Source organism: Globicephala melas, chromosome 8 (genome assembly GCF_963455315.2).
Source record: "Globicephala melas chromosome 8, mGloMel1.2, whole genome shotgun sequence".
In the NCBI taxonomy this organism is placed as follows: Eukaryota; Metazoa; Chordata; class Mammalia; order Artiodactyla; family Delphinidae; genus Globicephala; species Globicephala melas.
In genome coordinates, this window is record NC_083321.1 from 69,664,868 (window position 1) to 69,682,876 (window position 18,009).

At 39.9% G+C, this 18,009-nt stretch overlaps 1 protein-coding gene across 1 annotated transcript in view; it reads left to right on the plus strand.

Moving 5' to 3' along the window:
* PIWIL4 (piwi like RNA-mediated gene silencing 4) overlaps positions 1–10,732 on the plus strand; it is a 71,858-nt gene extending 61,126 nt beyond the window's left edge. Inside the window, exons 14-20 of the mRNA XM_030883747.2 lie at positions 2,587–2,787; positions 3,827–3,930; positions 5,643–5,713; positions 7,079–7,232; positions 9,133–9,258; positions 9,365–9,512; positions 10,225–10,732. Of these exons, the coding sequence (XP_030739607.2) occupies positions 2,587–2,787; positions 3,827–3,930; positions 5,643–5,713; positions 7,079–7,232; positions 9,133–9,258; positions 9,365–9,512; positions 10,225–10,341 (921 nt within the window). The 3' untranslated portion in view covers positions 10,342–10,732. The remainder of the gene's footprint in view (positions 1–2,586; positions 2,788–3,826; positions 3,931–5,642; positions 5,714–7,078; positions 7,233–9,132; positions 9,259–9,364; positions 9,513–10,224) is intronic.
* The last annotated feature ends 7,277 nt before the right edge of the window (positions 10,733–18,009 follow it).

An 18,009-nucleotide genomic window follows, 5' to 3' on the forward strand; every position in this document is an offset into this window, starting at 1 on the left:
TCCCCAATTTTTGACATTTTATTTATGATTTTCTATCATTTTCCACCTCCCTCCCTCCCTCCCTCCCTTCCTATCTATCCTATTTTTTTCCTGAACCATCTGAGTGTAAGTTACAGGAGTGATGCCCATTACCTTTTAAAAAATACATTTGCACCCATTTCGTACAAACAAGGCCACTCTCCTATGGAACCATAGAACAACCATCAAAATCAGGGAGCAGTACAACTAGCTAATCCACAGACTCCACTCTTAGTTCTCCATTTGTCCCCCAAATGTCTTCTCTGTTAAAAGGATCTAATATGTTGCCCTTAGTTTCCCTGTCTCTTTAATCTCGCCTTCAGTCTGTAACAGTTCCCTAGTTTTCCCTTGACTTTGATGACCTTCCAGTTTTGAAGAGCATAAACCAGTTATTTTATATAATGTCCCTCAATTTGGGTTTGTCTAATGTTTCCTTATGATTAAATTCAGGTTATGCACTTTTGGCAGGAGTATCACAGCAATGATTCTGTGTTCTTACTGCATCTTACCAGGGGGGACTCCATTGATTGAGATGGTTTGTGTCAATTTTCTCCATTGTAAAGTTACACTTTTTCTCTTTGTAATTAATCAGGTTTTTTTCTTTATTTTTTTGGTAGGGAGATACTTTGAGACTATGAAAATATCCTGTTCTTCATCAGACTTTTCCTACTAGTTTTAGAATCCATTGATAATTCTTGTCTGAATCCATTACTACTCTGATGGTTGCCAAATGGTGGCTTTCTAATTTTGTACTTCCTTCTATAATTATTAGTTGGCATTATAAGGAAGAGCTTTCTCTTCTTCCCATTTGTTTGTTCACTTATTTACATCAGTATGGATTCATGGATTCCTATTTTATTTACCAGCTTATAGTCTATCATTACTGTTATTTATTTCGATATCCAAATTGTCCTTGGTTTTGCCAGTGGGAGCCCCATTCAAGCTGACTTGTGTGTCTTTTTGACACCTTCCCAACTTTCTTGGAACAATTCCTTACTGTCTGGCACAATAAGACATTCCAGGTTAATCTAAGTTTTGCTGTCGAACTCTAGAATCATATGTTTTCCCAATGAGCCCTGATTCCTTTTGGTAGAGAACAGTATTTAGAAACCAAGATCTGGGCGCTGGGTGTGTTTATTTGCTACTGGGGTGTCACTGCCCCTAGGCTTTCCCAATGGGCAAAGCTAAGAAATATGTATATGTATGTGTGTGCATATATATACATACACACTTGCATCCATTTTATTACTGTATGTAGTTATGTATATATTAAAATATTTTATTAAAATTTTAAAGATTAAAAATGTGTTCACGCCTCCAGTTGCAACCCAGTGCCACAGGAAAGTGTTCCCCCTTTCCATATTTGTACCTCATCTCTCTAATAGTGAGAAACATGGCCCTTATTATTCTCCACATACTTGCTTCTTTATCCGTGGTGTGTTACCAGTCTCACTTGACTCCCACCTTCTTTTGGTCCTGGTCCCCATTGGGCTATTCCTTGTTCTTCCACCTACCTTGCTTAGTCCCAGACTCATGGGATGGAAGGCAGGAAACCCCCCTAAGAGAATTTTGCTGATAATTTAAAAATATTTTTCCCAACTTTATATAATTAAGTGTAAATAATTTTAGCCCTTGACATTATGATAATGAACAGTCCTATAGGTGAAAAAAATCACGTTGTTTTCTGTTAATTATGACAGTGCCTATCTTTTCTGTAATTTGGGTGTTTTGAAAGTAGAGAATAAAACATAGGAAGGAGATGGAGTTAGGCCAGGAGAGGTCCTTCTGTGAGGGAAGTACTTGATGGGAAGTAGAGGCAGTGAGAGAGAAGGGTGGAATTTAAAAATACCAGAGCACCTGAACCTTCTTTTTCCTTATTTTCCCTCCCCTCATACCTTACACTCAAGTCCAGGTTAACAAAAAATGTGTTGTTGCTTCTTCCTTTTATTTTGCCTGTCCAGCGCCTAATGGGAAAAAGACCACAATTTAAGCTAATTCTCCACTTTGCTTATCTGTGGATGAAGTTGGGGAGGAGGCAGTGGGGATGATAGCTGGAGAGCTACAGGGAAAGATCACTGCAGTAAGGGAGGCAGCTGGAGGAAGAGCTAGGATGGAAGGGAATTTGAGGAGACTGGCAGAATCAGATTGGCAGAGAAGCAAGGAGGAAGGAAGACCCAAGGGAAGTGGTAGGATTGGAGGGAGGCTTTGCAGAGTGGATGGCTGATGAGAAGGCATTTCAAATCGCTTAGATTCATTGCTCTTTAAAGGCCATTTAAGAGAAGAACTGTAGGGGCAATTCCCTGGTGGTCCAGTGGTTAAGACTTGGTGCTTTCACTGCCGTGGCCCATGCTCAATCCCTGGTCAGGGAACTAAGATACTGCAAGCTGTGTGGTGTGGCCAAATAAAAAAAATAATAAAAAAGAGAATAACTGTGGGTATGTTAATATTTGCTTCTTGGGAACTTAAGGGCAAAAGATGTTTGCATCCATATATTCGTGTTTTTTTAAAGCTTCCTCTGAACATAAGTAAATGAACTTTCTTCTGTTTTTTTTTTTTTTTGACTTTCAGGTAATGTGTATTCTGCCTTCTAATCAGAATAGCTATTATGATTCCATTAAAAAATATTTGAGCTCCGACTGCCCCGTCCCCAGCCAGTGTGTGCTTGCTCAGACGTTGAATAAACAGGGAATGTTGATGAGCATCGCCACCAAGATTGCCTTGCAGATGACCTGTAAACTTGGAGGCGAGCTGTGGGCTGTGGAGATCCCTGTGAGGAACCGTCACTCTTTTTCTTTTAGTCATCAATCTATCTATTAATGAATTTTAAAAATTAAATCAAAGTAGGAGGAGATCTTTTCACGTGATCCTAGAAATATTTGCTTTGTTTGGTGGGTTGGTGGGTTGTATGTTTGTCTGCTCTGGGCTCCGTTACACCAGCCACTGGGAGGGTATCCAGAAGGTGAGGCGTGGCCCCTGTTCTCATGGAGCTTCGGTTAAGCTAATAACAGAATCTTTCGTGAAAGAGAATCTAGTTTGGCATCGACTTGGAGGCACTTGATTTGGAGCCTCCCAGCCGTGGTTTAAAATCTGTGTTCCATGGCCTCTGCCTTTACCTGCTTTCAGCAGGGTGATACTTTGCAGAGTAGCCTTGAACCCTGGATGGGACGCCCCCACTAGAGCTTGGGGAACCGGCAGAGCCTGTGATACAAACCTCCAAGTCGTGTTGGGAACTGAGAAAATCTTCTCCTCTTTCCTGAGCTATGGCCACCATGGGAGGAAGTGAGGAGGGTGAGGAATGAGGGAATGTTGCCTATTCCCTTAACCAGGATGTACAAGGTTACCCCCAGCTGCCCCTCCTGGAGGACATAGACAAGTGAGGATTCCTTAGAGAGCTGAAGAATGGGGAATGGAATTTCCCTTCAGATTCCTTCAGCCTCGAGACGGGAGAAATGGACGGGCCACTTTACCAGGATCTCTTGAGCCACTGATGGCCCTTGCCCACCCCCATAAAGGATGGTGGCCATTTTCTATTACAATGAGTCTCTTAAGCAAAGTATGTACTATATTGTTCCCTCCATCTTTTTGCTTTTTGTTTTTCTTTGAAGCAGGTTCTTATTATTCCCTTCATCTTTAAGTTTCTCTGGTTTCTGGTTTAATAATCTGCCTCATCTCGACCTTGATCTCCCTGGCACATAGCTTAACTTCAATAATTCAATAACTAGGGACAGTCTTTTAAAAACTTCATAATACATCATTGCTTGGGAAAACACCTCATTCCATTAAATCATGAAAAATTTTAATTTTACAGTTAAAGTCCCTGATGGTGGTTGGTATTGATGTCTGTAAAGATGCATTCAACCAGGGAATGGTGGTGGTTGGATTTGTGGCCAGTATTAACCCCAGAATCACCAGGTACTTTTAAAATTACCCTAACATATTCTTCAGTTATTTAGACTATTACTTGTGGTTTAACTAAAGACTTTACAGAAAGGAATAGTTTGTATTCTTCACTCATTTTTAAAATATGGACACTTATGGTCATAAATTATACTTACATCTATAAATGTAATGGATAATATTGGGGTAAAGTGTAGTTCATTAAAAAACTATTTTTATACATACATTAGGACAAGCTATTGCTCGTATGCAAATCATATTCCCCAAATGATGGCCGCGTAGAAATTCTTGTGCATTTGTTTTCTGAACACCTGCACTGTATTGGGCTCCATACTAGGAAGTTTACATACACGATGTCAAGCAGTTGAGAATCAGATTGCCTGGATTTATATCCTGATCTGTCACTTACCTATTATGGTAAATGCTCAAGACATGCTTGCTGTTATTGTTGTTTTTAATGCTCGCAGAAACTTGATGTGGTGGTTGTTTACACAGCTATTAAAAACATAGGCAAGGGGCTTCCCTGGTGGCGCAGTGGTTGAGAGTCCGCCTGCCGATGCAGGGGACACGGGTTCGTGCCCCGGTCCGCGAAGATCCCACATGCCGCGGAGCGGCTGGACCCGTGAGCCATGGCCGCTGAGCCTGTGCGTCCGGAGCCTGTGCTCTGCAACGGGAGAGGCCACAGCAGTACCGCAAAAAAAAAACAACAAAAAAAAACATAGGCAAGGATGAGGGATAACACATTAAGCATTGACTCATAGTACATGTTAAATTGTAGTTCTTTGAAGTGTTTCAATATTCGTAACTAAACAATGTGTTTTGAGGCTGTTTTGAACCATGTTTTCTTCCTAGAATTAAGCTATGTGATGTACTCCTCTAAATTGTGATCAGGTATATATTGGGGATTGTGGGAGACAGGAAAAGCAGCAATGTAACTGCGTGCCCCTGACTTCAGCCCAGGTTGTATGAGATCCCCGTTCTGTATGTCACTTCCTTAATCAAGCACATAAGGGACTTCCGACTGTTAGCAGCATTTCTAATTGCATCATTATTATTGCACAGATTTAGAGAACTGGAATAATGTGGACACATATATACCACTAAGTCATGATCTTCATTTTCCAAGTGCTTTTAATGAATAATTTGAGCAAGAGAACTTGCTTCTGAAATCTAAATAAGTTAATCATGTTAAGATTTCAATTCCCAAAAGCTTACCTATAGAAATGAAGTTTATGCTTGAGAAATCTTTGAATATTTTTAAAGTAGATCTGCCAAACTAATAAATTCCCTTATAATAATAATGTAGTGGTCTCTATTTATCAATGCTTATTATGTACCAAGTGCTGTGCTAAGTACATATATTATCTAGTTTAATTTTTACAACAACCCTATGAGGTACTAACTACCTTACTATCTTATAAATTTCCTTGGCACAAATGAGAAAACTGAGGCTTAGGTTCACATAAAAAAGTCACATAGCTGGTGAGTATACCAGCCAGGATTTGAACCCAGAGACGTCTGATGCTAGCACTGTGCTTTAGTTTCTCGTATCAATAAATTTTATTGAGGGGGGGGCAGTGAGGGAGAGCATTTTAATATAATTGTAATCATACAGTGTATATAAAATTATGAACATTAATTTACTTATGTCTATTTCTTAATACTAATGCATGCTTAGAATAGAAATTTTGAAACTGAACTTTACTTTTGTTCTTTGCTTACTTTAGATGGTTCTCCCGCTGTATGCTTCAGAGAACAACGGCTGATGTTGCAGATTGCTTAAAAGTTTTCATGACTGGTACTAAAAGTGTAACAATGGGGGTGGGCTCCAAGCACTGTTCTTTCAGACCCCAAATTCATAAGCCTCTAGCAGACCAGACAGGTGGAAACAGACTTCTCAAGCCTGCCTGAGTTGACTGCCACCCAGTAGGAGACCCTGAAGTTGTGGCCTGACTCAAGCTAACAGACAGGCTCTGTCGAATTTACATTTGTGTCTGTGTGTGATAAACTAAAAGCCAGGAGGAAAAAAAGTCTGTAGCTGCTGGTGGCTCTTGCAAGCAGTTTGAAGGTCAGAATAAACCTACCCTGGAGGAGCAAGGATTATGACAGACCAGCATTAGGTCTAGAAATAGGAGAGAAGCTTTTGGGACTGGGATGGGGATGCTGACACATCAAGTGTGGCGTGGCAGGAGAAGATGGGAAAGGCAGCAGATGGGGAGGGTGCCTTCCTTACAATGGGATGCAGTAGAAAGAGGAGGTCTGGGGTTCCCATGCCCTTTCCAACCCTGGTCTGAATCTGGCTTGGTCATTCCCTAGCATTGTGACCTGTGCAAATCACTCCCCGATTTGCATCGTCCCAGCTATCAACTTTGGGGGGTCATAAATATTTGTTTCCAAAAAAGGTGAATTTGGTGACATATTTTGGTAGTGGGCTTACATATACGGTCATCTTCTTTCAAACAAATGAATTTCCTGGGCAATAAACTCTCCTAAAACAATGGTGCCGTATATGCATGAAAAGAAATATTTTATCATATTACTTTCCCCTCACTTCAAAACCTTAGTAGCAGTTATGAAAAGCCTCTGTTGGGCAGGAGTCACTGTCTGGCCTCTGCTCTTCAGGCAATTTCTTAGAGCGAGTGGAAAATTTTCAGAGTTCATATTGTCAGCGAGAGTGATGGGTGAATCCACGTGAAGAGATGCTTTTAGAGGAACTGCCAAGTCGTTTCCTTATGTTTTCATATTTATGCTCATTAGAGAAGAAATTTACCTAAAATTATCCAGTCTGTCCTTATTGAGAGGATTTATAGATTTCAAGAAACTAAATTAGTATTAATATGGGTTTGGGAAATTTGTATGTCTATTGCATGAATTAAATTTTAATTTATTGCTTAAATATTAAAATTTTACTAAAGAGATATGCTAAGTTTGAGAATACATTATGCCATAGAAACCATAATGATTCCTTAAATAGCAGAGTTGCAGGAATGTTCTGGAAAGGTATCCATTTTTATATTATTGCAAATACAACCCAAATTAGGTATTACCCTGTCTTATCATGGTCTGAACTAGCAAGCTATTTAAATGTTAAAATATATGGGAATGTTATTCTTTGTTGGCTTCAAGCAAGTCATTCTTTTCTTACTAACACCAAATCCTGCAGGGGCACTGAACAGATGGTACAAGCATAACCAGGGTTTGCCAGGACGGATAATTGTGTACCGTGACGGTGTAGGGGATGGTCAGCTAAGAACACTCATTGAATATGAAGTTCCACAGCTACTGAGCAGTGTGACAGAAGCAAGTTCAAATACCAGGTATCAAATTAGTATCCTTCCCCCACTTCCAGTTCTAGCATATTCATCGCAACTATTAAAATTACTATATGCCAGCATCTCTTTTTTTTTTCCATGCAGTTAAGTTTCACTACATTTCTGCATTATGCAAGTACAACCAACCCTAGGTTGGAGGGTAGTTGGGATGGTATTACGTAAATAGTCTGGGTGGTATGAGCTTTTGGGGGCCCTGGGTCGGGGCACCAGAAGAAGGCAGGAATCCTCCAGGGTGCCTGACACTGAGATTCAGCAGGAAGCCTGCAGGGCTGCTGGCAGGTGAAGATGCTTCACACCTATTAACATGCTAGGGGAAAAAACAAGCTGTGGTTTCAACTTTGAGGCCTAAATCAAGACACAGGGCAAAAGCCTCTGACCTGCAGGCACTGATGTGCAGCTCAGGTCTGCAGAAGGTGCTGAGAGTGGTGTGTGTGCTGTGAAAGCTGGGCTACATATGAAAATCAGACCATGCTAAACACCAAGTACCTTGCTCTGCTGTCACACTTCTAGATTCAGTGTCTTGGTATATTTTCCTCCATGACTGTGTCAAGTGTTAAGTGCAAGAAAAATGTTAGAACTAGAAAATGGAGGAGGATGACGATCTTAAATTGGCTTCTTAAAATCCTCAGAAAGCCTCTTATTCTGTTGTGCATAGAGCTTGGTCTGTAGGGTTACACCGTCGTCACCACCGTCAACCAAAGTGTCGCAGCCACAAGCCCCAAAGGAGCTGAGCCTTGACCTCATTAGTAACCATCAGAAAGGAGGGAGAGAATCATAGTTTGGAGGCAGAACCACCTTTAGCTGTATCCAAAATATCAAAGCCAAAATTTCTCATTCCCCGCTGACCTTGGGTTAGTTAGATTTTATTAAGAATCACCTCCATGCAATTTGGGGATCACAGGAGTAAATTTAGCAGCTGACGGTGCTAAGGAGTTAGTTCTCCTGCACTATAACATCAACTTTTAAAAAGTTTCAAGATTGAAAACATTAATAATATATTTTTAAAATAATTAAAACACTTAGGGCTTCCTTGGTGGCGCAGTGGTTGAGGGTCCGCCTGCCGACGCAGGGGACACGTGTTCGTGCCCCGGTCCGGGAAGATCCCACATGCCGCAGAGCGGCTGGGCCCCTGAGCCATGGCCGCTGAGCCTGCGCGTCCAGAGCCTGTGCTCCGCAACGGGAGAGGCCACAACAGTGAGAGGCCCGCGTACCGCAAAAAAAAAAAAAAAAAAAATTAAAACACTTAAAGTGAAATTTCAGTGACCCTTGCATCCTAGAGGTTTCTTCCATGATGGGAATATTTGGATTTGGATTTGGATTTTACCAAATACTGACTTAACACTTGGTCATTTAGCATTTGGCCCATATGTGTATGTGGACCGTCCATCGATCCTCCCAGGTGCGTGTTTTGCAGGATTCAGAAGTGTTGATTTGAAGAATAAGAGGAACTTCTGGTTCTTCCTTTGCTATTCAGAAATTGAGAAGACTGAAGGTGAAAATAGAGATGATTGCTAATGGGAAGAAAATATTGTCTCCACGGATAATTCTGAAAAATCTTTCTTTAGAAGTGCTGATTGTAGTTCATTGTCCTGTGAACCATTCTCCCCTGTCCCGCCTCAGTGATATAAATTGGTCAAATGACTGAGCATACCACGCTTTTGCAACAAATGAAGACAATCCTTGATTTAAAAAATTGTTTGTGTCTCTGGGAGAGGGGAGATTGGGGGTAATTTTTCTTTGTTTTGCAATGTTTCGCTGATCAATTTATTTCATTTTAAGATTACCAAAAAATATATATAAATAAATAGAAAGTTGCATGGCTTGGTTTAGTTCTCTCCATATTTATTTATTTATTTATTTATTATTTTGCCTCTCTTGTTCCAAGCCCCAAACTGTCAGTGATCGTGGTCAGGAAGAAGTGCATGCCACGATTCTTGATGGAAACAGGCCGAACTCTGCAGAACCCACCTCTTGGCACCATCGTGGATTCAGGAGCAACACGGCCTGAATGGCAAGTCTGTTAGAAAATCCGTTTTTAACAAAGCTTTGACTGTGTGTGGTCAGTTTCGGTCCTGTTCTGCGAGCTTTCTTTCTCACAGTCCTTCTTTTCCCCTCAGGTATGACTTTTACTTGATCAGCCGGGTTGCCTGTCGGGGAACCCTTAATCCCACCTACTATAATGTCATTTATGATGACAACGGCCTGAAGCCCGAGCACATGCAGAGACTCACATTCAAACTGTGCCACCTCTACTACAACTGGCCAGTAAGTGACAGCTGTTTATTTAGGTACAGAGTGGTACTCGAGGTGCCTACCAGGGAGTTGTCACCCGATTCACCTTGGTGTCCCAACCCCTGGCACAATGCCTGATTTTCCACAAAGGAGGGATGAATGAATGAATGAATGACTTCTTAAGTCCACAGTGGATGAAACCCAGTCTATCAGAGGCGTAAAATAGCAGTAACTCTATAATGCATTAGCGTTGATCATTTTTCTAGAAGACTTTATTATATACATTTTCTTATGCCAGTCTGGGAGGAAATCAGGGTATTGTTATTTCCAAGTTACAGATGAGGCAATTGAAGACAACTCAGATGTTGTGTCTGGTGGGAAAGTAACAGGCTTGGCTCTGTTCTGTATTCCTATACGTTAGGCCCAGAGCTGCTCACCAAGTCCAAAGTCAAGATTTGCTCTGAGCCCCTTGGACCATCAAATTGTAGGAAACTTAGATCAGCCCTAAGCATGTGGCTCGCAGGTCCCAGCACCGGGAAGCCAGACTGGCCCTCTCTGCTCTCCCATCTTGCTAAGTGAATTTAAGTTCCCAGGAGAAAGGGTGCCCTTTGTTGATTGAGTTTGCTTCCAATTGACTTACATTCTATCTTGTATAAAACTAGTGGATGAAAAAACTCAGGAAAAAAATATCACTTTGAAGAGGAAGTTATTCTCTTAATCATTACCAATACTTTTTCCTCCGTAGGGCCTAATCAGTGTTCCAGCCCCGTGTCAGTATGCACACAAGCTGACCTTTCTGGTGGCACAAAGCACTCATAAAGAACCAAGTTTGGAATTAGCCAATTCTCTCTTCTACCTGTGATGACATGAACCACGGGCATCCCTAGCGGAGGTTTCTGAGGAGTCGTTGGTGTACTTCGTACAAATCTGCCATGAGCTCGAGGCTGTGACTGGGGGAAGGAGATTCAGTTTAGTTTTAACTTACGGAAAAGAAAAAAACCCCAAATAACTGAATCTGAAATGGTTCAAAAGAAATGTATGTTGTTTTATTTTAAAGGTTACTTGCTTGAAGTGAATGCTTATTGTGGTGTACGGAATTAAAATGTACTATCATCTGAAAGTAATACTACAAAGCTAAATAGCTTCTAAGAAAATAAATGTTTGCATGATGTTTTGATGGTAGGCAAACGGGGTCTACTTTCTACACTAAAATTTGCAGAAGTTTTCTTAAATTATGTTACAGAGCATTTTGTTGAGTGGTTTAAATAGTTGTTAGAAAATAAAGAACATTCAGAGCATCACATGTGTGTTTACTGTTATTCAGATTTCAGTTGGCATTTCATGTGAATTTCATTATTTAAGGGTTTTCAGCAAAGACTCTTACCCAGTAGACCACTTCACCATCACTCTTTGAGTTATATTTCTAAAAATGAATATTTCACTTATTCTCTCTTTTTGAAAATTGAAGTGTAGTTAATTTACAATGTTGTGTTAGTTTCAAGTGTACAGCAAAATGATTCAGTGATATATATATATGTGTGTGTGTGTGTGTGTGTATATATATATATATTCTTTTTCAGATTTCACTTGTTCTCTTAGGGAATTTTATTTCTCTTAGGGAATTTTATTTCACTTAGTAGCAACTGCTCTCATTGATGACCTTGCTTCCTACTGCACAGAAAAGACAGACGCCATGAGGAGAGAACTTGCACAGACTACCATCCCATCTACCCACCTAAGGGCATCTCTGTGCATAGACCCTGCCCCTCGCCTCATTATCATAAATAAACTGTGTCTGCGCTCCTGTGGAAGGCCCTCCGCTGGTGTACTAAATCCCATTCCCTCTGCTCTATCAAGAACACTGCTTTAGCAATCCTTCCCTCTCCCTTCTGCATCATCAATTTCCCTCTCGCACTGGATTATTCCCATCAGCATTGTAAATCTACTCTTATTTCTTCCATATTAAAACAGAAACATTTGCCCTTCAGCTCCCACCCCATTTCTTTGCTCCTCTTTACAGAAAAATGAACCCAGTTCCATACTCCACTCAGAATTTCACCACAACCACGAGAGCAAAATTGCTTTTGTCAAGGTGGCCAGTGACCTCCGTTTTATTAAATCCGATGGTCAATTCTCAGTCCTCACCTTCCCTGACCTGTCACAGCATTTGACCCAGTTGGTCATTTCCTCCATCTTGAGACACTCCACGTGGCCTCTAGGATAACACTCTCCTGGTTTCTCTCCTGTTGCATCCATCACTCATTCTCAGTTTCCGTTGCTGGTTTCTCCTCATCTTCTATCCCTTTCACAGGACTGCCCCAGGAATGAGAATATTTCGATGCAGGAAAGTTCAGAGTTCCAGATTCTTCTCCCAGGGGGAGAGAGTGTGTGAAAGGCTGCGGTGAAGTGGGAAGCAGAGAGCAGAAGTTTCTCTCTGAGGGATGAGGGGAAGCAGACACCAATGCAGAGATCATTTAAGAGAGCACAGTCTTTTCCTGTTTGAGAGTTTTGTCCGGGCCAGGCAAAAATGCACCCACCATGGGTCCACTCCAGTAATAGTAACAATAACCTTTTGTGGGGTATAAGGGTGGAGGGGGGGTTAATATATTGCAGGCACAGTGCTAAGCACTTTACATACACATTAACTCTTCACAACAACTATATGAATTAGGCATTATAATGACCATTTTACAGGTGGTAAAACAGCCATGTGGCTAACCAAAGTTTATAAAATTAATAATTGTGGAGCTAGAACTTGTCCTCAGGTGTGTTTGACTCCAAAGCCTGAGAGGTGAACCACAAGACTCCACTGCCTTAAGAAAAGATTAAAAAAAAACTTCTCCCAGAGTTCTTAGATGAGGGAGTGCCTTATATGCTTTAAAGTTGGCCTTGAATAGCAAGTCTTAGAGGCAAGGCACTGTATAAATCCAGAGTGGTTGTGTTTTTGTGTTGACGATGTGGTTTTCTTCCTTCCAAGTACAAGGTTGATGTAAAGCGCCACCAGCTAACAGCCGGCTTGTATAAACCTACATGCAGCACGTTGATGAGACGAGCCACAGGCCTGTAGAGTTCTTCATCCTTTTACCTATTAAGCACTGTCCAAGGTAGCGGCTCTTTACCATTTTAACCCACCAGGGGGCACACAAGGACTGTCGTATAGGCCGAGCCCCCTGCCTTTGCCTGGTCCATGCGGTACAACAGATTGTGGAAGAATAGCCAACCCCAAGTGAGCTGCCAGAGGGCAGCATAGATTAGGAAACTCTTCATTTGAGCTCTGGTTCCAACTCTTTTAGCTTTGGGATGTGATTGGGATGTGATAACTTCTCTATGAGACTGTTACCCAATTTGCAATATGAGAAGGGGTTGGAGTAGACCAGTAGTGCTCAACCATGGAAACATTAGAACTTCCTATATTTAAAAGCTTTGTAAAAAAACATTGGCACCTGGGCCCACTTCCAGAAATAATGATTTTATTGGTCTGAGGTGAAGTCTGATCATCAGGTGATGCTGACGGTTAGCCAGGGTTGAGGACTACTGGTCTAGGGCAGTAATCCTGGGTTTGAATCCCAGAACCACCACTTACCAGCTGTATGACCTTGGGCAAGTGACTTAACGTCTCTGAGCCTTAATGTATCTACCTGTAAAGACACCTAACAATGTTCACATTGTAGAAATGTGTAGAAATGTCCAGTCTAGGGTATCTGGGTTTAAACAAGAGCGCCATGTTATTATACTTCATGAGACATGAAGTGACATAATTTAGTCAGCAAATACAGGTCCCTGTAATGTGCCAGGTACTATGCTAGGTTCTGAATTCCACAATCTTGCTTAAAGGAAAGCTTAATGTTTTCTGTAGATATAAGCAGTCTACCAGTTGCTGTTTTAGGGAGTGAGTTTTTTGGTTTTGCTTTTATTTGGGGGTTGGAAAGCAGGCTCTGGAAGAGAGCATACTTTGAATACATTTCCATGGCAGCCATGAAGGGCACTAATCACACCTCCTGCAACTGGCTGACAGCCTCCAGATGCTACGCTCAGGGTCCACTGCAGTGGTGATGTTGAGAGCAGGCTCACCCCAGGCTGCTCCTTGCCACTGACTGGGCTCAGCAGAGGTGCTAGATTTGGGCCATTTCTGCCCAACATGGGACTCCACTATTGGGCAGTCCTCTTTGACTTGACCAAGGCTTTCTCAGAACTGCCCTGTAGTCTGGGGCTCTTCCTACCAACCCACTTCCCTTCCCCCTCTCCTTTCATGGATGTCAGACTGGCATCTTGGTCTGTATGCTCTCCCTACTTAACTACCCCCTCTCACTTTCATCCTTCACAGGCTTTTCTCTCAATAAATCTCTGAAAAGTCTAATTCTGCCTTGGTGTCTGTTTCTTGAGGGACTCAAAACTGACACAACTTCCTTAACCACTAAGTCATTTTTAAGTTTTTAATAAAAATGAGCTGATTCGTAGTCTTAGGAATCCCCATTGACCACAACCTGAAATTTAAAAGAAAACTATTTATCTTGAGATATCATATGTTTAAAGTATTGGATTTCAAGTTAGCCACTTCCCATAGGACAGTTTACTCTTAAATCTTCCTAACACACTTCAACATCTCAGACATGAAATGCCTGCTTTTGAGAAGTGCTGTCAAATGCCTGAGTTTTGTTGCTCAGGTTAATTTGTACTTTTCACTTTCAACTTGACCCATTACCCCCTGGCCAAGATAATCCAACAGTCCTGATAGGAAAGATGAGGAAAGGATTTGTTTTGAAGGGGGAGAGAGTGAGGATGACTGAAGAATTTAAGACGGAATCCAGTTCCTTCCAATTTACTGAGAAAGTTTTAAAAAATCCTTAATTAATTTTAAATTTATAAAAATAATAGACTTTCATTATGGAATATTTGGAATGTACAAAAACATATAATGAGGTGGAAAAAAAGTCACCAATACACCTACTACCCAGAAGTACATACTGTCAACATTCTGATATATACTTTTCATCTAGTCCTTTAGCTATACCCTACATATAGTTTTATATACTTAATTTTTCACATATGATTATAACATGTTTTTTGTATTTTGTTAAAAATTTGGTAAGCGTAAATTTTAATGATTGAATAATATTTTATTGTATGGATGTAACAATTTCCCCTCTTTTTAAAAATTTATTTTCTTGAAATATAGCTGAGTTACAGTGTTGTGTTAATTTCTGCTGTACAGCAAAGTGATATATATATATATATATAAATACATATTCTTTTTCAGGATATTGAATATAGTTCCCTGTGCTGTACACTAAGACCTTGTTGTTTATCCATTCTACACATAATAGTTTGCATCTGCTAACCCCAAACTCCCAGCCCATCCTTCCTCCATTCCACTGCATATTTCGCTCTTTATTGTAGCTCTAGGTTGTTTCGAATTTTCCCTTACTATAAAAAGATGGCATAATTTTTCTTCACAGTATTTTGGGTTGGTTCCTTGGGTTAGATTCTTAAAAGTGAAATTAATAAATCAAAAAGAATACTTTTTAGGTGCTTGGTATATATTGCAAATTTTTTCCCCAAAATGTCATATCTTAGGCTCTCACAGCTAACAAGTTTTGTATATTCTCATTAGAAGCAAAATATGTTGTTAATATGGTAGATGTCAGATAGTTTGTTTTTATTTATATATATTTGATTACTGGCAAAGGAAAACAATTTGAAAATGTGTATTAGCCATTTATATATATATATATATATTTTGAATTTTATTTTTTTATAGAGCAGGTTCTTATTAGTCATCCATTTTATGCACATCAGTGTATACATGTCAATCCCAATCTCCCAATTCATCACATCACCCCCACCCCCACCCCCACGGCTTTTGCCCCTTTGTGTCCATACATTTGTTCTCCACATCAGTGTCTCAATTTCTGTCCTGCAAACCGATTCATTTGTACCATTTTTCTAGGTTCTACATATATGCGTTAATATACGATATTTGTTTTTCTCTTTCTGACTTACTTCACTCTGTATGAGTGTCTCTAGATCCATCCACGTCTCTACAAATGACCCAATTTCGTTTCTTTTTATGACTGAGTAATATTCCATTGTATATATATACCACATCTTCTTTATCCATTCATCTGTTGAAGGGCATTTAGGTTGTTTCCATGACCTGACTATTGTAAATGGTGCTGTAGTGAACATTGGGGTCATGTGTCTTTTTGAACTATGGTTTTCTCTAGGTATATGCCCAGTAGTGGGATTGTGGGTCATATGATAATTCTATTTTTTAGTTTTTTAAGGAACCTCCATACTGTTCTCCATAGTGGCTGTATCAATTTACACTCCCACCAACAGTGCCAGAGGGTTCCCTTTTCTCCACACCCTCTCCAGCATTTGTTGTTTGCAGAGTTTCTGATGATGCCCATTCTAACTGGTGTGAGATGATACCTTCTTGTAGTTTTGATTTGCATTTCTCTAACCATTGGTAATGTTGAGCAGCTTTTCATGTGCTTCTTGGCCATCTGTATGTCTTCTTGGGAGAAATGTCTATTTAGGTCTTCTGCCATTTTTGGATTGGGTTGTTTGTTTTTTTAATATTGATCTGCATGAACTGTTTATATATTTTGGAGATTAATCCTTTGTTGATTCATTTGCAAATATTTTCTCCCATTCTGAGGATTGTCTTTTTGTCTTGTTTATGGTTTCCTTTGCTGTGCAAAAGGTTTGAAGTTTCATTAGGTCCCATTTGTTTATTTTTGTTTTTATTTCCATTACTCTAGGAGGTGGATCAAAAAAGATTTTGCTGTGATTTATGTCAAAGAGTGTTCTTCCAATGTTTTCCTCTAAGAGTTTTATAGTGTCCTGTCTTACATTTAGGTCTCTAATCCATTTTGAGTTTATTTTTTTGTATGGTGTTAGGGAGTGTTCTAATTTCATTCTTTTACATGTAGCTGTCCAGTTTTCCCAGCACCACTTATTGAAGACACTGTCTTCTCTCCATTGTATATCCTTGCCTCCTTTGTCATAGATTAGTTGACCATAGGTGTGTGGGTTTATCTCTGGGCTTTCTATCTTGTTCCATTGATCTGTGTTTCTGTTTTTGTGCCAGTACCATATTGTCTTGATTACTGTAGCTTTGCACTATAGTCTGAAGTCAGGGAGTCTGATTCCTCCAGCTCTGTTTTTTTTCCCACAAGACTGCTTTGACGATTCAGGGTCTTTTGTGTCTCCATAAAAATTTTCAGATTATTTTGTTCTAGTTCTGTAAAAAACACCATTGGTAATTTGATAGGGATTGCATTCAATCTGTAGATTGCTTTGGGTAGTAGAGTCATTTTCACAATATTGATTCCTCCAATCCAAGAACATGGTATATCTCTCAATCTGTTGGTATCATCTTTAATTTCTTTCATCAGTGTCTTACAGTTTTCTGCATATGGATCTTTTGTCTCCCTAGGTAGGTTTATTCCTGGTTATTTTATTCTTTTTGTTGCAATGGTAAATTGGAGTGTTTCGTTAATTTCTCTTTCAGATTTTTCATCATTAGTATATAGGAATGCAAGAGATTTCTGTGCATTAATTTTGTATCCTGCAACTTTACCAAATTCATTGATAGCTCTTGTACTTTTCTGGTGGCATCTTTAGGATTCTTTATGTATTGTATCATGTCATCTGCAAACAGTGACAGTTTTACTTCTTTTCCAATTTGTATTCCTTTTATTTCTTTTTCTTCTCTGATTGCCATGGCTAGGACTTCCAAAACTATCTTGAATAATAGTGGTGAGAGTGGACATCCTTGTCTTGTTCCTGATCTTTGAGGAAATGCTTTCAGTTTTTCACCATTGTGAATGATGTTTGCTGTGGGTTTGTTGTATATGGCCTTTATTATGTTGAGGTAGGTTCCCTGTATGCCCACTTTCTGGAGAGTTTCTATCATAAATGGGTGTTGAATTTTGTCGAAAGCTTTTTCTGCATCTATTCAGATGATCATATGGTGTTTCTTCTTTAATTTGTTAATATGGTGTATCACATTGATTGATTTGCGTATACTGAAGAATCCTTGCATCCCTGGGATAAATCCCACTTGATCATGGTGTATGAACCTTTTAATGTGTTGTTGGATTCTGTTTGCTAGTATTTTGTTGAGGATTTTTGCATCTATATTTATCAGTGATATTGGTCTGTAACTTTCTTTTTTTGTAGTATATTTGTCTTTTTTTGGTATCAGGGTGATGGTGGCCTCATAGAATGAGTTTGGGAGTGTTCCTTCCTCCTTAAATTTTTGGAAGAGTTTGAGAAGCGTAGGTGTTAGTGCTTCTCTAAATGTTCAATAGAATTCACCTTTGAAGCCATCTGGTCCTGGACTTTTGTTTGTTGGAAGATTTTTAATCACAGTTTCAATTTCATTACTTGTGATTGGTCTGTTCATATTATCTATTTCTTCCTGGTTCAGTCTTGGAAGGTTATACCTTTCTAAGAATTTGTCCATTTCTTCCAAGTTTTCCATTTTATTGGCATAGAGTTGCTTGTAGTAGTCTCTTTGGAT